Source organism: Rutilus rutilus, assembly GCF_951802725.1.
Source record: "Rutilus rutilus genome assembly, chromosome: 12".
NCBI classification, from domain to species: domain Eukaryota; kingdom Metazoa; phylum Chordata; class Actinopteri; order Cypriniformes; family Leuciscidae; genus Rutilus; species Rutilus rutilus.
The window spans coordinates 11,682,324-11,708,613 of NC_140217.1; the positions used below are offsets into that span (position 1 = coordinate 11,682,324).

Genomic DNA, 26,290 nt, shown 5'->3' on the forward strand with positions numbered 1-26,290 from the left:
AATTATTGATTGATTTTAATTTATTTTAATTATAGCCATTCAGAATTACAGTGTAATTGAAAGCTATCAATTTAACATTAATTAGGCTTCAAAAAATATAACAACTTTTAATTTAAGTGAACTTAAAACAATCCTCACATAATAAATGGCATATTTACCTGTGCCCTTCCTGTCTAACAGGTAGGAAATATTTTAACAGTCTGCTCTGCATAAATTATAAATGAAATATAGATTAATCCTTATTAAAGCTACACAAGTTCTTTAGTTACGAGCAGTGAGTAATTTTCTCTGTTACCTTTGTTTCTTTGATTAACATTAATTAACCGCTGCTGCACATCTCACACACGTCCCATTTTCCAACTCTTTACGTTTATTTAAGACTGCTCTTATGAGGATTCTTGACAAAATGTACAGTTTGGCATAATTGTGTATGTTGTTGTTTGTTCGAACGCGAAAGAGATCTCGATTCTGTCGCGTTGTCTGTGAGCACGATACTGGCGTGCGTCTTTCTGTGCGTTGTGTGTGTGTCAGGACATTCACAGACAGCGCGTTCTCTTTTGTCGCGCTTGAATGGTTTAAAAGCATTTGCATGAATAAGTGTGATCATATAATGTAACGCAGCCAACGGATGACAGAAAATAACAGATGCTGTTTTATTAAACCAAATTTTTACTACAAAAAACAAACAAACGGTTTTAACAATGTTCTGCTCTAAAAGTATATGTATTATCTTACATTTTTACCATAAACTGCATTTATACATTTTACTTCAATATATTGTGGTTGTAATGTAAAATCTGGCCATTTATTTGAACAGAGAAAATAACTTTTTTTTTTCCATTCACACAAATGGCTTTAACACATTAAGCTATATGTCCTATCTGACCTGATGCTTCTCTTGGGTCTTATTCTGTAATGTGTGAGGAGATTGTGTGTTTAGGAGCCATAACCCAACCTCAACATTGCCTGTTGAGCAGCAAATCAATCAAGTCACCCCTGAAACCTCTTGACAAGACAAGCATGTTAATGACTGAGACACTACTTCCTGTTTGTGTAGAGATTTAAGGTCCCTCAACAGGAAATGAGAAGACTGGACTGCACTTCTGAGTTTCAGTGATCCGTGAAGGCAGGGTAGAAAGCTAGATCTTAGATCTTTCAGAACCATTTGAATGTTTTTGTGCGTGTCTGTGAATGTTTGTGTCAGTAGGGAGCAGGTGAACCAGAGGTCTGCAAAAACCCATTCTGAACATGTCAATCTAGCATTTCCAGGATAAATTGCTATGACAACATCCTGCACTGTTGCCTGTGTTCAGTGATTAGAAAACTTCCATCAATAGACTGCACTGTTCATTACACACCAGTGGGGAATTACCATGGGCAACCCCTTTTTAGCTGTGGTCCGGTCCATTACAGACCATCTCGGGTCAGCCACATATTGTTCGATTTCTTTTTCTTGTTACCTGAGGGAGGTCTGAGGTGTCTTTTAAAGTCAACATCTGATACCTGAGGGAGGTCTGAGGTGTCTTTTAAAGTCAACATCTGATAAGGAAAACTGTCTTTTAAGTCACAGAATCTCACATTTATCTCACAGCTGTGCTTTTAGCATGTAACTCTGAATGAGTCTATCGTTCTTTATAGAACATAGAGGTTCACTAAAGCGCATCACTCACTTCACATCTGCTAAAGTTCTTTCTGTTCTCAGACCCTCCACATGTATTCATCACAAGACACGTTGACGTCAAGTCACGTCAGTCGCAGGTCTTTGATGCTTAATCTCTCCCTTCAGTAAAACTGCAGTATGATTGTACAAAACTCCTGGGCAAAAACAAATACATAAAAAATGGGCCAATTTTATTTGTCTTAATCTCAAATTATTGGTCAGGAAATTGGCATAATTTAAGCAAATGCACTATTGAAATAAGCCACTGATTTCTCAGAAAAACATTTTTGGCAGAATATGAGAAGCTATATGTGGAGTGATGAATCACAATGAAACACGAGTTGCATGGTGAAGCTCAAGAGCGGTGTCTCTGAAAATCTGGTGAGAAATATAATAATAAATGCATCTCTACCACAGTAAAGCATGAAGGAAGAGGTGTCATTCTGTGGGGAGCCTTTTCAGCTGCTGGTATTGTTGAGCTACTTCACTGTGAAAAGTCATTTAATGCTTTGGAGTACAGGAGACTATTGCAGAATGGCTTGCTTCTCACAAATGAAAAGCTGTTATCTAAAGAGGAATGATCAGATGTTATTTTTCAACAAAATGCTCCTGCTTACATTGCAAAGACAAACAAGAAACGGCTTGAGAACAAGTCCATCCGGCTCATGTTTTGGCCTGGTCAGAGTCCAGATTTGAACCCTATAGTGAATATTTGCTCTCACATTAAACTCAAACTAACTGGGAGCATTTTTCAACTGCTTATGAACTGTTTGAAGCCATTAACATTGAGTGGGACAGCACTGACTCTTTCTTCTGTAAAAAGCTGTCTGCAAGTTTAAACACACGGCTTAAACATTCACAGAAAACAAAGGGGAAGTCTATTCTGTGCTAAGCTACTTTATCTAGTGTTTGTGCAATTCTTGCAAATTTCCTGACCAGTGATCTGTGATTAAATTGGTTAAGACCATTAAAAGACTACTAAATATTTTGCCATTTTTGCTGTGGCCTCTGTTTTTCTCAGGAGTTTATTACTGCAATCTATGCAGTGACAAGTTTTGTAGAGTAAAATGATGTTGTGCAGTGCTGCACAATGATAAACTGTATAGTGGTTAAAAATACTCTGCAGCACAACTGCATACCTGCAGTTAATGTAATGTAATTCAATAGTAGGATATACTTCAGATCAGTGCAACAACTGGTTTGACTGACAGCTGCACTTGCAACTGCAGTAACTGGACAACAGCTGCATTGGCTTGTATACAATTGGCATGTATACTGTGCAGGTGTCATACAGCACTGTATTCAGCTGTAAAGCTTTTCATAGAGGTAGCTTAGTATACGGAGTTTATAGGCCTACTTTTTTATTAATTTAGTTGATGCTATTGTATAAGTACATTTTTACATTTTATGATACACTGTGTGCATAAAACATTTCAAATATAATATATAATTTAATATTTAATATGTCATTCTGATACAGTAGAAGTGCCGTTTTCAGTACTGCTGTTGTACTGTGCCCGATTTACCATACATTTACTAGTTACTTATTTTTTTGGACAGGATATTTATTGGATATGTAAATACTTGCTACAAGTGAGAGCATGGCATGTTAAAAGTGTGATGTACATGTGTGAGTGTGTGCACGTGGAAATGCCTTTTTGACTGGAAAATATTTCAGCCAACTAGCAGCTGTAACCTTACAGGAAGCAATTATATGCCCAGTCAAAGCTGCTTAATTTTTGTCATTAAGATTTTCCTCCAAATGTCACAGTGCTCAGTCTGTGGAGCAAAGGGTTACATTCCTGAGGAATGAAACTTAAAGGTGTAATGAAAAGCAGAGATCAGAGCTTACCTCCTAAGTATTTGACATGGGTATGAATAGCGATGTCCGTCTCACAATGTGTTGGTTATATTTGTTACATTGATCAACCAAACTGCTGGCAACAGCATTGACGATAGAATACAGTCCCTTTAAATGACATTTTAAAATGTAAGTGAAAAGTTTTTATAAAAATGTTTTTTATTAATTGTATTGTCTCCTCTTGTAAAAAAAAAAAAAAAAAAGGAATGCAGCTAATTGTAATAAATGCACCTGTAGTGTAGGTCAAATCTTAAAAGTATATATTTTAATTAAAATTGTAATAAAAGGCTACGTAAGTGTACTTAGAGAATACACTTTCATGACTGTTTCTTAAGTACAATTTAGTACACTTTTTAAAAATGCGCTTTGTAAAATGTTAAATTGAAAGTTTTAAAGAACATTTTACATCATTAGGGTTTAATAATTTTTTTGTTGTGCATTAAAGAAGTAAACTTATTTTGATGTGCTGATCAACATACTAACAAAAGAGCCAACAATGCAAGACAGTGTGCTAAACACAAACAATACCGGACAAAGAAGTGAACAGAAGGAGTCACTTAAATACACAGTGATGATGACATGTAGGTGCAGGTGATCAGGTGATGGCTGATAGAGTGCAGGTGGGAATCATTAGGAATGCTGGGAAATGTAGTGCCGTTGAGGTGTGTGATAAAGTGCATGTATAGTGCTTGATTATAGTTTTAACTGTAGTGTTATTTGATATTATATTATATTATATTGATATTATATATAGTTAATATATGTAAATCACCATTACACATGTATTATTACAAATACATTTAAATACATTTCAAACAAGTTTCAATAAAATAGTTTGTTTTATTTTACCCTAAATGCTTGTCAGTACATCTTAATCATATTTCAAAGACCATATAAGTAATTAGGAAATTATGTATAAAATTGTACTACTAAAAGCAGTTCAGCTAATTGCTTTTAATTTAATCTATAGTATGTTTTAACATGCAATTAACTGACTGAAGACATTGCATTTAGTTCATGTTTTTCTTTCAAATGATATCTCCATAATAAGTACTCTTTTTAAAAGCATGTGAAATTATACTTCTTTTTCACAATGTTGTTCTTTCTCCTAACTTGAAAAACAGCCTTGTCACAGTAAACAATGTGATCAGCAATTCTGATCTCTTGTATGATGTGTTCAGCAGACCAACATGGTTAAGTCCATGTCCCACATCCTGCCTGTGAGACAGCTAATTAGAGTCGAGGGTCTTTGCTGCGCGAGTTAATCGGCAGCACACTGTTTTATCAGCTGTCTTTAATTGGGATATGATCATGTGGTGGGTTTATTTAGTTGTAATGAGGCGGAAAGGTGAGCACCATATTTACCCAGAATCAGACTATAGCCAGCATGATCCCCAGAGGGACAAGCTCTGTTGGGAAAGTCATTCGCACGGCAGTTGAGAGTGGCTTATAGGGAGGCCACGGAAGTCATTTGTAGTGAGATTGAGATTGCCTGTTTGGTCTTGTCTGGCGCTTGCTTCCCTCTCACTCCACCCCCTCACCCCTCTCCCCTCCCCTCACCCTCCTTCCCCCTCCTTTCCTTCCTGCATCCCAATGTCATGCCGCACTTGCTGGATGTGACCGATTGATTTCATTTCAGTCTCTTGGCAGAAGAGAGCTGTGTTAAGGAAGTGTCTGTTTCTCACTGTTAGCTGAATGACCGGGACAAACAGGCAAAACAGGCTTTCAGAATGAGCAGCTCCATCGTCGTATACTGACCAGCATACAAATCTTCACAAATGGTACAAAGGACCATACCGTGAAGATAACAGACTGCCACGGAGCCTAGCAGAGTAGATACAGCTGACCGCCCTCCAGCTCCTGAAGTGTTTTTTCACTCAATCCCCATATGGTGGGTGGCAAATGTGCTGTATATACACCATGTTCAGAGCAGATGTGTGTGCCCCCCCCCCCTTCCCACAAAACTGGCTGCCGTGTCACGAGAAACGTTGTTGCTTTTCTGTTCATCCACAGGAGTGTCTGTTGTTCTTGCACTGTGTGGGGTTGGACCATTCTCAGAGATCTTCAGCCCCAATAAAGTAGGTTTAAAATGCTGACCCCTAACAGTCATGTGTTTTCAGGAGAGTTAGGTGGATGTTGTCTTTAAACAAACAGGCCAGGCTATGTGAATGCATCCCTCTGAAGGAACTAGGCAATTATATGGATCGTATTGCCCCGGGATGTTTTGAAAATGTGACTTTGAAAAGGAGGCTTTGTGGACGGCAGTTTGACCTCTGACCTCAGCAAGGGATCTCATTTCAAAGTTCGATGCTTATTTTTAGGTTCCACCAGAGTGAGCTTTAAAATCAGTGCCCTTTGACCCCTGTGTGAACTTGACAGCACTGCTTATTAGTGTTGTTCGAAATGCAGAATCTAAAGGGCACCTATTATGCTTTTTTATTTCACCTTTCCATTAGTGTGTAATATAGATGTTTGTGCATGTAAATGATCTGCAGATTTGCAAAGCACAAGGTCCACACCAAAGGAAGTTAATTTTTCCAACAGTAAACACTTGTTTGTAGTCCTGCCATTATTAGCTTAGCTACGTCACCATATTACACATTTGCATTTTACTTTATTTTGATGGTCGCTTTATTTTGATGGTCCCTTTAACAGATTCTGTTGACTATAAGTAACTTTGCACCTATATGTTTACTAACTCTCATTAGAGTGTTAGTATTAGTAGGCTGGAAGGGTTAGGGTTCGAATAAGTTGACATGTAGTTGCAAAGTTACTTATAGTCAGAAGAATGTCTGTTGGAGGACCATCACAATAAAGAGTCAGCAGATATTAAGCAGACAGTCTACTAACACTCAAATGAGAGTTATTTGACATGTAGTTGCAAAGTTACTTATAGTCAACAGAATGTTCAAAAGGAACCATCAAAATAAAGTGTTACCCAATTCAGTATTAATTTAATTTAACTTGTGCTTCATTCAAGCTGCAGTACAGAATTTTGGCCTCTCTATCGTCATTCTGTGGTTGAAATTGCATGTTTGCAACATTTTGTTTGAGGAAGCGCAATGTTACCAGTGATCATATCAGAGCTGATCTGTATATAGTAGCTGTGTGTGTTTACGGACACGACATAAACATACAAGAACAAATGACGTAAACCTGGAATTTGCCACCAAATCGGTCCCAATTGCTCAAAATTTAAGTCATCTTCATTTATATAGCGCTTCAAATGCTTCTAGCACCAATGTCATGGATTTGATTCTCAGGTAAATACAATGACTGATAAAAATATAAACCTTGAATTCACTGCTAGTTGCTTTGAGTAAAATCATCTGCCAAGTGTAATATTTAACACACGTTCATAAATGTTTGTCTTGGCCAGTTTAGATTAAGTTTGATGTTTTTTATCTCTATGATATGCAAATGAACAAAACAGGGAAAATCAACTTCAGACTCATTGTGAGGTCAGACCCTGCCATTCAGTCCTCTTCCAGTTTCCAAATCAACCTGGCGCACTGCCTTTAGCCAGGACAGGAAGTGGGTGGAAATGGACTTCCTGTCAGGATGTGGCGCGTGAGAGCGCAGCACGGAGTACAGTCAGACGCTGCGTTCTCACCCAGACTACAGCACCTGTGCTTCCTCTACGGCCCTCCAGACCTCTCTCAGAATTGTTTCCTCTTTTACACACAGTGCTGACTGATGTCCTCCTGACTATACTTTGATGCTTTGTATCCAACTCAAATTTGTTTTCACATGTCAGAGAATGTCTGTATGTTCTGTCGTTTTAGATGTATTGTCAATAACCATGGCGGTTTCCCTGTGGTATGATCATATTATCACTGTTGTTGAAATTTAGTTTTTCATAAATCAACATCCTCTGTGGATTTGTTGTGCGTTGCAGAGGTTTGGCATTACCGAGATGAAAAACAGAACTTCCTTCAAAGTTTCGATGCTCAGTTGGTGCGAGAGGAGAAGAGATTGGAAGTTGAAGAGGAGCTCAGAGTTCAGGTGGGAGCAGAGCTGTCATCAGGGGGGGAACCAGCACTCAAAAAAATAAGCTGTTGAACGAACTTAATTAAATGAACTTTTCCACGAAAATCTAATTTGTTTGAAATGATTTGTTGTAATCTTGTTGTATGAACTTAAATTCATTTAGTCATTCCTGCTAGATAAAGTTTTGTCAGGTTGACTACATTTAATTTTTGCCCTGCCCAAAATCACCAACATTATAATTTTAGCTAATTTGACTCTACAGTTATTTCCAATGATAGGAGCTACTAGTGTTCAGTTTAATTAAAACCACTTTTTACAGAGTAATATTGAATATTACTTATGCAGGTCTGCAAATGAGGTTTAATTCATGTAGAGAGTATACTGAGTGCCCACAGCCCTAAACTAAACACAATCGCCACTCTTCTGCATAATGGTAACCACAAAATTCAAGAACATTACAGAAAGTCTTCTAAGTTTCTAACATTACTGAATATTAAACACTAACATTAACTAACAACATCTTTCCATTTACAGAAAACCACATAAAATAACACTTTAATCCCTAAATTTACCCTCCTAATGCAGTCCCTTGCAAAGCATGCTGGGAACTACAGATCCACTGCCCAGTTAATTGTCAACAAAAATGATTCATGTAGTTTTCACAGAAATTAATTAAGTAAACTTCCGTTTTAAATATATTAGGTTGATTGAACACAATTAAATTAAGTTGTGTCAAAATATTAAACAATTGTGTTACTTTTGCTTATTTTAATTAATTAAATTTAACAAGAGGCAGAAGTTCATTTTTTGAGTGAGGGGCCTGTGATGAAGTGGTCCCAGTAAACACATCTTTAACCTGCCAATAGTATGCGAAGTGGGGCCCTCAGCTTCATAATTTTGTCTCGGACACTCATGAATCCAAATCCTGGTTTGGAGTAAAGAAATCAACACTCTTTCTGCACTACATTTTATGAAAGTCATAACACTCTATGAAAACAAAACACTTAAGCTCTTTCGCTTCCCTTGTGGCTCAATTCATTCCATCACATTTTTTCCCTCTTTCTCCATCTTTGTTTTTATATTTGTCTCAGGTGGATGAGCTGATGAGGCAGGAACTGAAGAACCTTAAACTGGTGGTGGACAGAGACAAGGGAAAGAAAAAGAAAAAAGTCAAGAAAAGTAGTAAAAAGGTGAATGGCAGACATGCATACTTATTCCTTTGAGATAAGACCGTAAGCACATTTTAAATTCTCTGCATGAGTGACAGTGTACAGATGCTCAGTGCTCCCTGATGTTCCTCAGATTATAGTTGGTGACTGGCCTGTAAAACCCTGTAATGTGTCTTTTAGTCTGGATGAATCCAGATCTTGAGATATACTCTCTGTCCTCTGTTTATGCACCTTGTGTGAGGGGCCCTGGGGTCATACAGTGATCTGCCCTCATGACCAGGAATGTGGTCTGGACAGAGAATTAGTAAAGGTGTCCTGCCCTCGTCAGCTTGTGTTTTGATAGGGCCCCTGTTCCCCACCTTCTCTACCACACGCACACACACACACTGGTTTCCATGTTTTATGGGGATCTACTTATACGCAATGATTTTTTTACTGTACAAACTGTATATTATATCTCCCTACACTAACCCCTCAACTTACCCATCACAGAAAACTTTCTGCATTTTTAGATTTTTTAAAACACTTGATTTAGCTGTTTTCGTCATGTCCCCATAAGGTAAAAATTTACCAGTATGATTATCCTTGTGGGATATTTGGTCCCCATAACGTAGGGAATACCAGGTACACACAAACACACACACGTTGAGTTTCCATGTTTTATGAGGACATCCCATAAGCATAATTAATTTTATACTGTACAAACTGTAAATTCTATCCATGAACCCTTACCCTATAACCTATCCATCACAGAAAACTTAAAGCATTTTTAATTTTCAAAAAACATCACTTAGTATGATTTATAAGCTGTTTTCCTCAAGGATTTCGAATATTGCCATCTTTGTGGGGACATATTGTCCTGATAACGTAGAGTATACCTGAACCACATACACACACACACACACACAATATATGGTAATATATGACGAGAGGACCAAGACATATGGTAAAGTACATAATGTCTGTAGAGTCATAGACATGTGAATGTATAGTTAAATGTATATTTTCATGTCAAAGCATATTCTAGAACTATAGAAATCCTGTTTTTGCCACAGAGCAAAAAACAATGGGACTATTTGGTTTGCAATTGCTGCTATGGTTTTCATAATTGAAACTTTATCTCCAACTTTACTTCTCATAACTGACTTTATTTCACAATATGACTTAACATTTTGCAACTGGAGCTTTGTTTCTCATGAAACAAAAAAAAGCTGACCTGAAAGCAGTATTATTGGAGTGTTGATACATCTTGAAGGCAGATTCTTGACATTTATATTTGCAAAGTCAAGACATCCATTACTATGCCGGCAATATTTAGACAGAATAATATACATATAAAAAGATAGATCTGTTTGTGTATGTATGTGAAAATGTGTGTTTAACTGTGACCTATAAATATATGGGAATATATAGGAGACCAATCCTTCTCTATATTTCTTGCAATCAGTCACTATTGTGTCTTCTCCAAAACAAGAAGCATAGAAAAAGGCCTCATTGCATGCCTGCACAAGAGCTAGAATTCCTCAACAACATATTTGGCACCCTGCTTGAGTTGCTTTACGCTGAGAGGTTTTGACAGCTAAATCGGTCACAGACGCTGTCTGTCTGATGTGTGTAATTTATACACAAAGATGTTTTTTATCATTAATCATTCTGCAAATGCAGGCACACGCATACCCCATTCAGCTCTGCTGGCGTAAGACTGAATTCCAACTGTTAATTCATCTAAGTTGGTTTGCATGCAAAGTTGGTTTTGCACCCATGCAATTTGGGAACATCAAATTGAACATTATGCAACAGGGAGGGTTTGTTTGTTAAATGAACATGCAACGCCCAAGCTGAGCTAATGCTAGCAGGAGTTCATCATGTCTGTTATATAAATGCAGGATAAATGTTTCCTGATCTTGATTTCACTGACTAACATACTCAGACCTGCCAAAAAATTATCCAAGATTCTCCATAAAAATATTTTGGGGAATCACAGTATGTTCTGTCAGAGTTTCTGAGAAAATGAAGTAAGTGGGTTTCTATTACTCGCCAAACAAATATTTAGAACATTTGGTAACATATCATTCGTGGAAATTCCTGGTTGCTAGTCCTGCTAGTCTGGTTCATTAGTGGTTTGGAAAAGCCCTGAATTACAGCAAGTTCCTAGGTGTCTCTAGTAGGCTGCATAAAAACGGTTGTACTGAGAGTACAGTCTAGTCTAGATAATCAGGGAAACACACACGTGCAGACCATCACTTGATCCCACACAGTGATTGTTTATGTTAAGTCACTAGAGGTTTTTCAGGATTTCTACATTTTGGATGCAAGCGCATATCCAACACACCTGTTATTAACATGTTACATTGTATGGTCGGAGGATTTAATATACTGAAACAGACATGTAGATATGCCTTGGTGTTAAAAGGAAAATAAACTTCCTTTACAGTCTGACACTAATCTAATCACACTTTGATTCATGTTAAGACTTATTTCAATCTAAAAACCAGAAAGGAAAAATATAATATCGGTACTATCTACGACACATACTTTCCTTCCCCTGTCATTCTTGATTCAGAATTATTTTCATGTATTGTTGTCCATAACTAAAAACACATTTTCTTTGCTTTAGAAAAAAAAGAAAGGGCGGAAGACTGGAAAGAAGAAGAAGAAAGAGAAGGACCTCACAGCTGACAGGTTTGAATAAATATACTAGTTTAAAATGCAAAGTCTATTTCTCAAGAATATTATTATGTAGTTTAATCATTGCTAAAAGAGCAGATTTGCCCCCTGGCACTGTTTGCAACTGAGAGATGTAGGTCATACGTTAAACACCAGTGCACTGTGAGAGTTCTGGAATAGAGGGAATGTGCTTCTGGAAAGTGCTCAAGTGAGTGTCAGGGTTTGGAGCTCAGGGGGTGCCTGGCGAACGTCCATGTGGAGCACAAGAATTCATGGCTGGCTCTGAACGCTGTGATGTAATAGAAGTTTGCGTCAGATACACAGCATGACTGATCAGTTTGCTCTCTTGTTTGCAATGCTTTTTCTGTTTTTCTCTCTTCCAAACTTTCTTTTTGTCTTCCCTCTAGGACCATAGAATCTCTATATGAGGAGCTTGTTCTGGAAGGCTTCATAATCAGGCCAATGAACGTCAAGTTATCAGATTATATAGGTAAAAACTAAACACCACTGAGATAAATGTCACGTCTTTTTAGTTTTTAACATTCTGTAATGTCTTCTTAACCCCATAATTTGTTTCACTTCCTTAATTCTGCATTAATGCTTAAACATTACACTCAAAAATATAGTTAATTATTTTTGAAGATGTACACATTTCAGTTGTATGAAAAATGTCTTTCCAATCGAAATATCTTTAAATGTTGAAAATATTTTAGCTAACACTTTAAATCAATTAAGACATTCTACTAACTATGAGTATCTTTGCAACTACATGTCAACTACCAGTCGTTAGATTATTAGTAGACTGTCTGCTTAATATCTACTAACACTTTATTCACCATAATCTAATACTCTGAGAGTTAGTTGACATATAGTTGCAAAGTTACTTATAGTTGGTAAAATGTCTAAAGTGAACTATCAAAATAAAGTATAACTTTATATTTAAAATTCCGGAAAAAAATATTAAATAATATTAAAATTAAAAAGTTATTAAATAAAATTAAAGATTATCACACTAAAAAAAAAAAAAAAAAAACTATATTTATATTTAAAAAGTTAAGCTTATTAAAAAAAAAAAAAAAAAAAAAAAAAAAACATTTTGGGGGCAATTGTATAATTTATTTAAATGTATGAATTTATTATTTTTTATGTTTCACTGTCACTTTTTATTATTATTATTATTATTATTATTATTATTTTTCAGACCTAATAGTTCACTAGATCTTAGTTTGGCACAAGAAGTTCAGCAAATCCTGATTTTGTGAGTTAAAGGCAACATTCCTGTCCGAAAATTTAATCCTATCCTATCCCTACCCCTAAACCTAACCCTACCCATAAGTCATCCCTAAAATCAGAGGGAAATGATAGGTGAATAACACTGATGTAGAAGCACCTAACCTGGCTGTAAGCCTGAGCTTGACATAAACTGTAAACTTGTCCCTCAAATCTGATTGGTTGATTGGAATGATGTTCCAGGATCAACAAAGATGTTGATCCAGGAACATGTTACACTTGCTGAAATCAGCCTCTTTTCTCCTGGCACAGTGTAATGCCACATGAAAACAGAGTCACACTTATGGGGGCTCCAAACTGTCTCTGAAATCATTTGTTTGCTAAACATTTCAGTATTTATGTTGATAATTCTTGGACTTAATTAGTTCAGCTTAATCACATAAAGTACATAGACCAGTGTCAGAGCTATAGCTTTGATGTGAACATTTAGTGTACATTGATTTTACCTAGAACACTGTTTTCAGTGGTTTTCATGTGTTGCCATTTGTTACATCTCACAAGCACAAGCATCAAGTTTTCAGAGTTTGAATCAAGTGAATCAGTTTTATGATAAATGCAATGCCCAGGGTTTACTGCTAAAGCGACTTGATCACAGACACGTGCACAGTGCTGAATCACACCCCTGTGAACGTGTGCGTGCACCACAATGGATTTTATGACTCATCAATGGTTCAATTGCACAGCATAGCAACCTAATGTTGCTCTAAAATGACACGAAATGTGAAGCCTTAAAATTTCAGTTTCTGTTTAGTTTGTTTTCCGGGAACAGGGTGTGGCGTTTAAAGTATAGAAAACCACATTGACTGCTATGTGTCGGAACAACTTTGTTACTCTAACATTGTTTTTTTGCGTTCCATGGAAACCAGGAAACCTGGCAAGCAGCCATTAATGTCTGATGTTTGTTATCATATTTAAAGCAGTATGGCATATTTTTTTCCTTGTCTCTCTAGGTGAATACAGTTACTTGGGCACAACACTGCGGCAAGCAGATATTGAGCCCATGCCATCTCTCTCTGACGTAAGACAGCTCATCGCACTTTATGGCATTCTCCCTTTGGGTGAGTGTAACCAGCTCTGACTAGTCAGACCTAGTCAACTGTGCTTCTCTTTGTTTTAGTCATACATTGTTCAAAAACACCTGAAAATGTCTGCCATTGTTATTACTATATCTATCCCTTTTTATTAATTAAAAAAAGTAGCAATTATTTTACATTTCAAATTTACATGACCTACAGAAAAAATCTAAATCATAAATCATTTTACATCATTATATGAAATTTATAAGAACATATAACCTGAGAATTACCAGTATTAACAAAAATGGTCTAAATAAATGAATCCTGAAACAAAACATCAATTTATAAAATAACACACACACAAAAAAAATCACACTTTTACTTTCCAATGAAAAAGAAGATAATTTGTTCATGCTGCAGTGGTTCATCAATAGGTGTGTGCATATTCATGTGTATCAACAAAATTTTGTCCCAATACTGTGTTTGAGATATAGGAAATAGGATAAATATATTTTACAAAATTATTTTGAGACATATAACTCATAGATGTTTAAAAAAAAAAAAAGTCTCTATAACATCATGTATAAAGCCTTAGTTAATATCCAGGTCAAAAAGTGTTTATATCTCATGTAAACAAAAAAATTGCATGTATTTTGATAGTCTTGGCTCATCTGCAAAGTTTGGTTCCTGTACAAAAAACCTATACATTTATTTTTATTTTCTATGTATCTCTTCTGGGTCAAAACAGACCCAAATGCATTATGAAGCTCCAAACAACTTGAAGCTACGAACACATTTTTGCGGATAAAAACACCACCAAGAGCCTCTAGGGAATTTTATAGTGGCTCACATAAATTTTTCAGGAGCAGCACTATTAGATCCATGCGCACATTTGTGTGTGTGTGTGTGTGTGTGTTAGAGTAGGTAATAGAATGCACCCTGTCTGCCCTTCTGAACTGTACTTGACCCTACTAAGCAGCTCATGGTCTTTTGTAACTTTCTCTGGAGCGAACGCTTCATTGCCTAGCAAGGCCCGGTGTCCTGTATCACAGTATCAACACCAACATTCACTCTATACACTCACTTCTCATTTAATAACCCAGCTATGGGCTCAATGGGATCAGCACAGGGATCAGGCCAGATCATACACACGCTGCCCTGGTGGGCTGTAACCTTAACAACTCTTTGCAGGGAGAGTTAGATTGTCCCTCAGTGATTCGTGGCCCTAGGCAGAAAAGGGTTACCACATAAACAGAGCTCAGTGCTAAAACAAAGACACCTCAGTCAGCAGCAGCAAAACAATCACACAAAGGAGTCAGGACGTCTACATCCCTAAAGATCTCTGTGGTATGAGAGTGTGTGATGTCTCTCCAGAGGTCTGTCATCACGACATTCCCAGAGGAGAGTAACACTGCAAGTGCAAATCAAAACTAGATTGCTCCAAATACAGCAAACACAGAGCAAAAAAAAAAATCAACGTTCAAAGTCAAAGACTGTGCCTCATCAAACTTTGTAGTATTTTGACTAGTGGTGGGCATAGATTATTTTTTTTAATCTAGATTAATCTCACTGTAATCTTGGAATTAATCTAGATTAAAATGGCTCATTTGAATTCTGCCGAAGGCATTCAGAATATGTGTGCTACCCAAATAATGACTAAAGGGCACGTGTTTCTTAAATACAAAGTGACATTTAAAAGAACTTGTATGCCAATTCATGAACACGCTATCTTTGTAGACCATACCTGCATGGCTCCAGCAGTTTCTCAAACCATGAAATGTAGCCTAATATTGTAGTAGTTATAAACAAAGGTCTATTTTTAGTTCAGATTAACATTTGAGGGCAGCAATTTTATTCATAATGTCAAAATAAAACCAACGTAATGTTACTTGAAAGCATTATAGCCTACTATTCCTGCCAAACTTCCATGGTTGCAGTTAGTGTTACTACAGTAAATCCATGGTAAATGTTGCAGATCTGTGGACACTAGATAGTTCATTCATGGCACAATATTTCTTCCTGGCTTCCACGCACTGTTTGATCCGTTAATAACGGAGAAATGTGAATGTTTCTCACTTGATCTTGCAGCAATGTTATTACTTAAGTGGCGAATTCAAATTATTTATTTACTGGATCTCTTAGCGCTGTGTAGTAACAGTGTCGCTTGATCAAGATCGGCTTGCGCTGCTTTGGTCCAAACTGATAAACAACGATCCGTCAACCACACAATAACGAGTAGCTCAGTTTCGTTCCGCTTACATTACGTTTGCCATTTGATGTCGGACAATGTTGTGGTCGCGCCAGCGTCTCTTACATTATGAGCGCGTAAATATCAAGGTGAAAGTCATCATAGCTTCAGTAGTAGGCTATAGACCCAGCTCCCAACCCAACTTTGAGAATAGATTAACGGCGATATTTTTTTTTATCGCCCGATAAGAGTCTCACGTTAACGCAGCACGTTAACGCCGATAACGGCCCACCACTATCAATTTTAATGGTAAACTTTCATTGTGTTTGATTTTAAGGACTTTTTTATTGAGAACTACTGATCTATAGATCAAATAAACAAACCAGCATAAGCCAACATATAAATTCGTTTTGGTCTAAACTGGTCTTTTCAACACAAAAGAGAGACAAAGAGAGAAAGGAAAGATAGGGGTTTAAAAAAGGGATAGTCATTATTCCACTTTCTAATTTCCTACTCTGTGTGCCGTGACATAAATCCTAGTTTTCAGTGTGTTTTTGATGATTGCCCCTCTTTAAAAGTGATAAATGCCACCCTGGCCTGAGGTATGTTTCTCTGTGTTCTCACTGCAGAGATCAAGTTTTGTTAGATCTACACCACTAGATTAGATTTTCTTGCATTTCTGTTATTTTCTTCCTTGAGTTCTTACCTACCCATCCCTAGAAATATAATCACTCCCACCATAATCATAATCACTGTTTTTGACGATTGCCCCTCTTTAAAAGTGATTAATGCTGCCCTGGCCTGAGGTATGTTTCTCATGTGTTCTCACTGCAGAGATCAAGTTTTGTTAGATCTACCCCAATAGATTAGATTTTCTTGCATTTCTGTTATTTTCTTTCTTGAGTTCTTACCTACCCATCCCTAGAAATATTATCACTCCCACCATTTTACAGGGCGGACTAGTGTAAATCTGATTTGAACATCAAAGCCAGCAGCTGTTAACTGGGACAGTGTGAAATTCATGAACTATGAACCATGGTTAGTACAACTACCTTGTAAGTGGTTGCAGAAAAGCACAAGTTTCTCACAGTGTTCCTCATTGTGCTTTTCTGTAAACCATTTTATACTTGATAAACATTGCAGATATTCTGAGGTCAAATTAACTTCCTCCATAACACAATGGCCCTTTTAACAGAGCTGTTGGGAGAGATTAGGAAGTGTAATTAAATTTTGGATAATCAAGTTTAAACTGTGGGGCTAGTGAAGTGTACACGCAGATACACATTCATTCACGCATAAACATACACAGGCTGTGCTCCAATCTGCTTGCTTACAGTGCGCAATAAAAGTATGCACTTAGCTGGTGATGGTAAAGTACATACTTTTGATTGTGTAGCACTGGGTGGGAAATTTTGTCAGCTAATAACCTATGAAACCTTTTCTATGTGACACAAGTGGGCTTCCTCAAGGGGGTGCTTACATCTCTCCATTGAACCACATGCAAAACTCAAAACTACTTTTTTTTTTCTACAAAAAATAGTTTTTTTACTGGAACCATTTGTACAGTAATTTGGTTCAAATGATTAAATACAATGATTCATACCCGAGATACATTTAGAATAAAATTTATATAAATATTCACAAACTGTGATCCAACCTTACTATCCAGTTGAGGCCTGTTTGTGCTAATCTGGTGCTTATGGTACGTTTATCTTGGAAGTTGGATTTTGGAGCTGTGAATGAAATCACACCCGAGTGTACACAAGTCGGAAAACCAAGATGGATGCGTCCAGCAAACCTTTGTTGTGCATTAAAAAGCAACATTTTGCACAAATAATGTCCACAGATAGAGGTTGGCAAGTAATGTTTGTATTGAGACAAAGACAAACAGAAGTGCTAATAAACAATATATTAATTTCACCACTGTTGATGTGCTGCTGAGCAGCCATTTTGGATACTCAAGTCAGGGTTGTGAGCGTTCCTCCGAGTTTCCAAGTTGGAACATTCCAGTTAAAAGTTCCTACTGGGAATTTCTGACTTCTGAGTACAAATGGAACACATATTAAAATGATTCATGTGTTGTATCCTGATAGTAGTAAGCTAATTGAATTACCTTAAAATAAATTATTTCTTAAGGTTTAGGTTTAAATACAAAATGCAGCAGCAGCTTTGGCCTTGCACCCTTGACACTTTTCAACTACAAAAAAGTAAAACATCACAAACTCATCCTTTTCCAATGTGCAGGGGATTGTGAGTAATGGCACAAAAAGCATGCACACTCTGAAAAAGAAAAAAACACAAAAAAATATACCATGCTGGCACTTAGGATAGGATTTCAGCCTACTATGATTTCTGACACTTTAATTCTTGTATATTATGTAGGATAATATTTGAATTAGGATGTAGCCTACGCTCTACTCATACAAACACAGCTAGCACAATGTGATTTTTCTATTTATATCGCCCCCTGCTGCTTATAGTCCTTAAAGTGTAAAGGTTGGTTTATACTTGTAAAGTTATCACTGAGATGACAAAGAGAGCTGGAAATGTATGAAAAAATACCCACACATACAAAATATAAGTCTGTTTCACTGCAGTTCTTTCTATGCTCTCAATGTCTGCCTTTTTTTAATCTAAAACTGGGTTACACATACTTTATTTTCACTTCAAGGAACACTTTCAACGAGAATTCTGACATCATTTACACACCATCATGTCATTTCAATTCCCATATGAATTTCTTTCTTCTGTAGAACACAAGAGAATTTTGATTTGACACTTTCTATTGATGTGTGGTTTGTAAGTATAGGACAATATTTGGCCGAGATACAACTATTTGTAAATCTGGAATCTGAGGGTGCAAAAAAATCGAAACATTGAGAAAGTCACTTTTAAAGTTGTCCATTTATGTTCGCTATTGTGCTGCATTCACTCACAAAAATAAGTGTTTTTATATATTTACGGTAGGAAATTTACAAAATATCTTCATGGAACATGATCTTTACTTAATATCCTAATGATTTTTGGCATAAAAGAAAAATCTATAATTTTGACCCATACAATGTGTTGTTGGCTATTGCAACAAATATACCCGTGCGACTTGTGACTGGTTTTGTGATCCAGGGTCACAATTGTCCTGCTCTATGTTATAACAATAAATAGGGACCAACGGTGCGTTCAAAATCACATACTGTCTGTGTAGGTACTGCATTTGAATTACTTTGCCAACATTAAAGTACGTTCTATGAAAATGTGTAGTATGAATGAAGTTCAGATGTACTACATCCGCTATATTGTTACTGTCACGTGACCTACCAGCGTTACCACTTCCATTCACAAATCCTCTCCTGTGGCCTCATGGGATAGTAAATTGTCCATCGAATGTGCACCAAAATCACGGTCGGAAGTAGTAGGACATCCAGGTACTTTTCACCTACTGTTTTTCGAGTACTATGTATTAGGACATGGCATACTTTTTTTGGATACTATATAGTAGGGAAGTATTTAATTTCAGATGCAGCATAAGACTTTTAAGCTTCAAAAAGGATACTTAAGCACCATGAAAGTATGTTAATATCCAACTGCGCTGTATTTAAAGCATTTATAATATTATTCATATTCATATGATTTACTTTAATATTTACAATAATGTTTTGTGATGAACAAAGAGAAATTTTGTTATTCATTTCCCCTACAATGAGCATTTTTTTTGTCATTGATTTGAACTTGAGAACTTGTTCATTCTGATTTGTGAATTATTCATTTAGAACAGTTTTGTGAACTGAATCGACTTATTCACTGAAAATAGCCAACTCAAATGAATGAATCAGACATTGCTACTTTCATGAATTCTCATGAACGCAGTACAGAGATTGGATGCCAAGATTTTCAGTGAATAATTACTTAAATATAAAGATATCGAATAAGAACAAGTATACTTTTATAGCACTTTTGGGACTCATTGAGAACAGAGACGTGATATTGTGCTGCACCTGTTATGTGTAAGCCTCCCTTCTGGGCAGACATGTTTGTTTGTGTGAATGTGTGTGTGGCCGGACGTTTGTGTGCACACTGGTAGACGTATATTTGTGTATGCTTCTGTTTGTGTCTGTGTGGTCTCACATTCATGCCAGCTCACTGCATCCTGAGCTCTGTCCAGTTGGAGCCCTTTTACTACAGCATCCATGAGAGGAATCTCACACCACCTGTGGCTTAGCCCCAGAGAGCCATTAAACTATTGTTCTTCTATTACTGAGCACCGGCAGCCAGAGCAATCAACCTTTTCTGACATCTGACTTCCTAATCAAATGAGTATAGAGTTTGCAGGGAGTTCCTCCCTGTCTTTAGATAAAGATGAATGATTGGGTGGGGTGCATTAGAGTTTAAACAGCTGGAGTCAAAGGGGATTTTCCTTCTTTGTTAGAGCAATGTTATATTATAACAAATTATCTGACAATTATCTTGAGATGACTTAAACAGTTACTCTTATTCAACCGATGTATACTGATGGTTATCTGATATACTGCAGTATAAAGTCAGAAAAATTTATGAGGATAAATGACAAAGTGCAAAGACAAAAGTGTAGGAGGTCAAGATTGATAATAAGAACATAGGGATAGAACACAAAAGATGTTATGGCCCCTATATTAGGGCTGCACAATAAATCGAGTTTGTAGTCGTAATTATAATTATACGGATGCCACAATTATAATCATTCAAAGTTATAAAAAAAAAAAAAAAGTCCACTTACATTATTCTGTGTGCTTAAGATGTGTTTTTTTTTTTCTTAAGAGTTTTTTTTTCCCATTGTTTTAATTTTAGTTTTAGCATAACATTATAAGACCATCCATATTTTTACTTTGGTTTGGTTTCTTTAAATAAATAAAAAAGTATATTTGACATTTAAGGTTTAATGCTATAGAAAAGCAATAAAAAAAATTCAGGAAGATTGTTTTCAGCGTGTTTATTTTGATATAACAATATGGCATGCAGTCGCTTCAAACAATGGCATAAAACTAATCAAAACATCATTCAATGTAAATTGTGATAATCGCAATTACAATTCAAGGGAATAATCGACAATTATGATTTTTGTCATAATCGTTCACGGCGAAGTTATTTTTTTCTTATTCACTTAGGTGTAAAAATAAATATCTCTTTGAAATATCAGTGTCACTTTCAATAAGAATTACAACTTCAATTTCTACTATAAAGTAGCTCTCCAGTGTGTGGCAAGCTGTTTTGAACTCCCGAAACGAATGTTAAACAAACTTTGTTTTGGCCTGATTTTTTTCAAAATGATATCACACCTGTTCTTTCTTTGATTTCGCTTTAAGTATATCGCCTTTAAAAGGAAAACTCACTGCTTCCTCTTCTGGTCTCCATAGGCTCTCAGTGCGTCCATGAGAGAGGGCCCCTGATCCGGGCTGTGCTGCTTACGGGGCCGGCAGGGGTTGGGAAGAAGATGTTGGTCCATGCCTTGTGCAACGAAACTGGTGCAAACTTATTCGACCTCTCCCCTTCAACACTAGCTGGCAAATATCCAGGCAAAAGCGGACTGCAATTCCTCCTGCACATAGTCTTCAAGGTGAGGAGAAACTATCTGAGCCCTCTCTGAAAATACCTTCTGGGAATACAGAAAGCCAAGATTCTAAGATGGTAAAATGTTGGAATTCCTTAAGCTTCTTTTAGCTTCACATATCATAAAAACTTACAGGATCAACATACTTGATTGATTGCTATGCATACTTTAGGTTGCGTCAAGAGTTATCGTCAGGATCATCAATTTGTCTTCTAAAATGGAGTGAAACATCAGGCTTTGCGTGATGGTTTTTCTGTTTATGATAAATATTCTGGCATGACTTCCAAACATAAACACTAATGCAAATGGAAACCTTTCTCCCTGTCTCAGTGTGACAACAAAATACTTCTAGAGAGATGTTGTTTACTTGCTGTTTAACATTTCAAGAAGTGTTTAGTACTGTTCATAAATAAACTTGCGTGTTTAACCTAGGAGGCCAAATTGTATCCCCATATCGCCTCTTCCCTTTTTTAATGAAGCATTAGTAATGCATCACAAATAATGGTCATATCAATAAAGGGCTATGAAATTTGTGCTGTTGCCCACCAGTATAGTTTATTGTGGCCATATTTGGGGGTTTTACTTGAAGAACTGTTCCTGAGAGCATCTGGCACAGCAGATAAGGCAGGATGGGGCAGGGGGATTCTGAGATTCTGCGCTCAGCATTGTGTTGGATGGTGGTCTTTCAGCACCTCTCCTAATGCATGCTGGGAATAAAACCAGGTGCCAGCATGATTTCCTGCTCACTAAGCCGTTTTGAGATGAATCACTCCTCCACTTTCCTGTGCACTGTAACTCTCTGCTACTCTCTGCACTCTCAGTGCACTCTCTGTTACAAACATTGGAGAAAGCTTTTATTTACAATAATTTAGGGAAGTTAGTTTGTTACTGTTCCCTCTAATCTGTACAACTGCATACATCTGATGTTGCTCCCGTGGAGGCCAAAACAAATCCGACTAAAACAAATCCGCAAATCCAGAAGGTTAACTCAAATATGTGGGAAAAGAGCTAGTGTTTTCTTGAATTACAGCTATTTATCCATTGATTTTCATTATGGAACTGAATCTGAGAAATCGAGTGTGGAAATATGCAGTGCTGATTAATTCGCTATGGACTGCATCATAAAACAAAAGCCGACAGAGATTTCAAGTTCTTAGCGGTTAATAAAGGGAGTTCAAATTCACTGACTGTTTCCAAACTCAAGGCCATGCTTGACTTTTCTCAGGAAACCGAGACTGAGGCAAAAGCATTCTGCTATACTACTATCTTACTAGAGTGTATACAATGCATAGTATGCAGATTTTATGCATGCAGAATAACTGAACGACCTTACAGGCCAGTGGTTCTCAACCGTTTTGATGCCAAAGACCCCCAAATATGATGATCCCCTCGTGAGGGATTCCCCCTTTTAAAATATGAAGGCAGCTAGATATGTGTAAATATTATATATATATATATATACTGTGTGAAATAAAATAAAATATATAAAAATATAAAATTCGCTAAAATATTATCTAGAAAATATTGACGTGCATCTTCTTTTAGATGTATAAACCAAAATAGAAACTTTTCACTTTCAATTCAATTCATTTTCATTTCATTTAGTTGTATAGCATTTTTTTCTTTAAAAATGTATTCCTCCAGACCAATTTTACACATTTATACAGCAACAGTCCTAGAAAAAGAGAATACATAATAATAACACAATATTTCAATATTTTATGTCTCAAATTTTCCACAGACCCCATAGAACACTCTCAATTGTTAAATGCATCCAGATAGGCTAAATATTTGCAATATATATTTTTTGTTTTTGATTTTAGCTACTGTGTAAAATGTTTTTTTGTTTTTTTTTATGTATGTATTAGTTTTAGTAGTATTTTATAGAATTTCTGTATAAACAAAATTGTGGTACATGGGGTGTTTGTGCTTAAGTGGGCAAATGGTCTGCATGTTTTTGATCAGAAACATAATTTGCAGGAACGTAATTTGTGGGAGTCTGTGGGGTTTACAGAAATTACTGTTAAACATTAGTGAACTGAAGGCATTGTTTTCAGTCAAATAATATTAAAGCATGCACTCACTTCACTAATGTGGTACCATTTTTTTTAAAGGCAGTGTTGATTACCGTCAGTGTTGTTTTTGCTCTGGCTGATAAGTGATTGTTTGTGTGAGCTGATGATTGTTTGGGTTGTTTTACCGTTTGGCTTGTGTTGGAGGAACATTGTCGTGTTTTGGCAGGTGGCTCGCCAGCTGCAGCCCTCAGTCATTTGGATTGGCGACGCTGAGAAAACATTCTACAAGAAAGTTCCAAAGCTGGAGAAAGAGGTTTGTCGCACACTCACAGTCATTAGAACACTTACTAAATAAACATACATACAAGTCTAATACCAGACCATAAACTGTGATGTTATTCTTCATTTGTTTAGCCCTTCATTCACAAAATCCAGTGAATATAAAGTAAAAAGCTATTTTTTAAAGCCATTGTCACTGTGAGGTGGTGGATTCTGCTGTCCTCTTGTGGTTAAAGATGTAGATATACTGTGCTAACATGAGTGTTGCTGCAGTTATGAAAGTTTATGATTCTTGCATGTTTTGTTCCATTGCGCTTCCAACAACTCTTTCAGCCTTAATTTGAAAACATTTTTCCTCAAAGTTTGAGTTAGAATAGTTTGCAAGAACGTGCTTATAAACACAATGAGGCTGTGAAAGGGAACTTGCAAGTAGATGAGTTTACCTGTTCGAATGATGACGTTTAATGTCCCGACAACCTCTGTAGTCCCATTTAGCCACTTGTAATTAACAACTGCCGTTTCACATATCATTGGGTATTATTGATGTCATAGAATAAAACATGGAAATATCTTAAGCTTGTGTTAACCACAGACCATATTTCAAGCATTTAACAAAACAAAAAAAAACATTGACAAGAATTGGGACGATGGAAGTGCTAAAATTGTGTACAAAAATGTGTCATCCATGCAGGACTCCAGCTCAGCTGTTTCTTAATTCTTTTCATTTCTAGATGGAACCCAAAAGACTAAAGAAAAACCTGCCGAAGGTCCTAAAATCTATTAAACCAGAGGACCGTGTGTTAGTGGTGGGAACGACACGCAGACCTTTTGATGCAGACATCAAACCTCTCTGTAAAGTTTACAAGAAGATCATTTTGATCCCTAGACCAGATTATGCTTCAAGATTTAGTAAGTAATCATCTATGTTTGTGTTTAATATAAGTTTCATACTGAAATCGATTTCACATTTTAAGTTATTAACACATTTATCGTTCTTTATAATTACAGTTTGCATTTCTATACATCATGTCTTTTTTTTTAAATCTAGATTATTGTGTATATTCATTTATCTTTTATGTTTAGCTCTGTGGAAGGAGCTGCTCCAAGCAGGTGGTGCTCAGTTGGGCCCTAAGCTGGACCTGAGCTCTCTAGCTAAAGTTACAGATGGTTACACTCAGGGGCACATTCTTCAGGCGATCCAAACTGTCCTAAACTCTCACCGCCTCAACCAGCAGACCAAAAGACCCCTCACTGCTGTGGAGTTCATCCCACCTCTTGCAAGGCTAGACCCGGTCTACAAAGAAGAGGAGGAGTCCTTTAAGGTCAGTTTTTTAGGATGCTTTCTGGAGGGGCGCATGTGTTGAACCCAGCTATACGTATGCATACTGACTGTAGATTATGTTTGTATTTTCTGCATTGATAGACGTGGTACAGCCGGACACCTCTGGGCAAAAAAAGGGCACGAGCGGCCAGGGCTAGTGAGGAGGAGGCAGATCTCAAGAAAGGGAAAACAAAAGGAGGAAAATTACAAACAAAAGGGAAGGAGGGGAAGAATAAAAAGAGAAAGAAAAAGAAGTGAAAAATACAATTGCAGTTCATCTTCTGGCCAGCAGAGAGCATCAGTACATCTCCCAATGAAAAGTCTACTTCAGTGTTAAATCCTTTCCATTGTTTCTCAACTAGTACTTTTTTATGGAATTTTTTGTTTGTTTTGTTTTGTTTTGGAAAAAACTCTTCTACTAATTAATTCTACTCATTCCAGAACCAGTTTGGATTATCTTGGTTTTCATCTGTGTGCTTTCTAAGTATCATGTGTGTTTTTGGCTAATTATGATATTTCTTACTTGAATTAGGAATTCCCCATTGGGGGAAAAAAATAGTTTTGCGATGATAGAGTCAGACTAGTAGACCCTTTTAGTACTGAGAACATAAAATATTATACCTCTAACAACTGAAGCTTCTCACAATTTATACAATAGCTTGGACACTGTCCCAAACTGTTTAGATTGGATTACCTTCAACTTTATCACTGTGCAGAGAGGAATTACAAAGATGGGTGTGTTGTTTAATATTTATTTTGCTTTACTTTATAATTTGATCTATTAAAATGTCATTGTTGAACCTGAATTGAAGCCAGACAGCCATTAAAGGACAAAACATGAACCTGAAATCTTCTCTCTTGCCAATGTCCCGAAATGATGCGCATTCAGACTCTGATACAGTAGGCCATAAACATGTTTGTAAACTTAAAAATGTATAAATGTAATTGCATTGGATAACAATATATGGTATAGAAACCAGGTGCAATTATTTTAGAGAAAAACAGTACGAGCACACTTTGCATGCAAAAAAAAAAAAAAAAAAAAACCTTTTCGGAAAAAGAAATGTGTTAGGTTTTAATTTATAAAAAAAAAATAGATATCCAGTTTAAAATGAAGACAAAATACCTTTGAACTGTCACGGAGTCAACGGAACCAACTATCCAACCATCAACACCAGATCACGACACTCTGCCCACTCGATCATTATCACCTGAATTCTGATCACCTGCACCTCATCATCACACACCCTTTA

General features: G+C 36.6%; 1 protein-coding gene across 3 annotated transcripts in view; it reads left to right on the top strand.

Annotated features, from left to right (window-relative positions):
- Positions 1-25,883, top strand: part of drc11 (dynein regulatory complex subunit 11) — a 42,817-nt gene extending 16,934 nt beyond the window's left edge. For all 3 annotated transcript variants that reach the window (XM_084425359.1, XM_084425358.1, XM_084425360.1), the window contains exons 10-19: positions 7,420-7,526; positions 8,603-8,701; positions 11,298-11,362; positions 11,755-11,837; positions 13,588-13,695; positions 21,229-21,428; positions 23,664-23,750; positions 24,448-24,625; positions 24,800-25,038; positions 25,140-25,883. In XM_084425359.1, coding sequence (XP_084281485.1) covers positions 7,420-7,526; positions 8,603-8,701; positions 11,298-11,362; positions 11,755-11,837; positions 13,588-13,695; positions 21,229-21,428; positions 23,664-23,750; positions 24,448-24,625; positions 24,800-25,038; positions 25,140-25,295 — 1,322 coding nt within the window. In that variant the 3' untranslated portion in view covers positions 25,296-25,883. The remainder of the gene's footprint in view (positions 1-7,419; positions 7,527-8,602; positions 8,702-11,297; positions 11,363-11,754; positions 11,838-13,587; positions 13,696-21,228; positions 21,429-23,663; positions 23,751-24,447; positions 24,626-24,799; positions 25,039-25,139) is intronic.
- Positions 25,884-26,290: the final 407 nt, after the last annotated feature.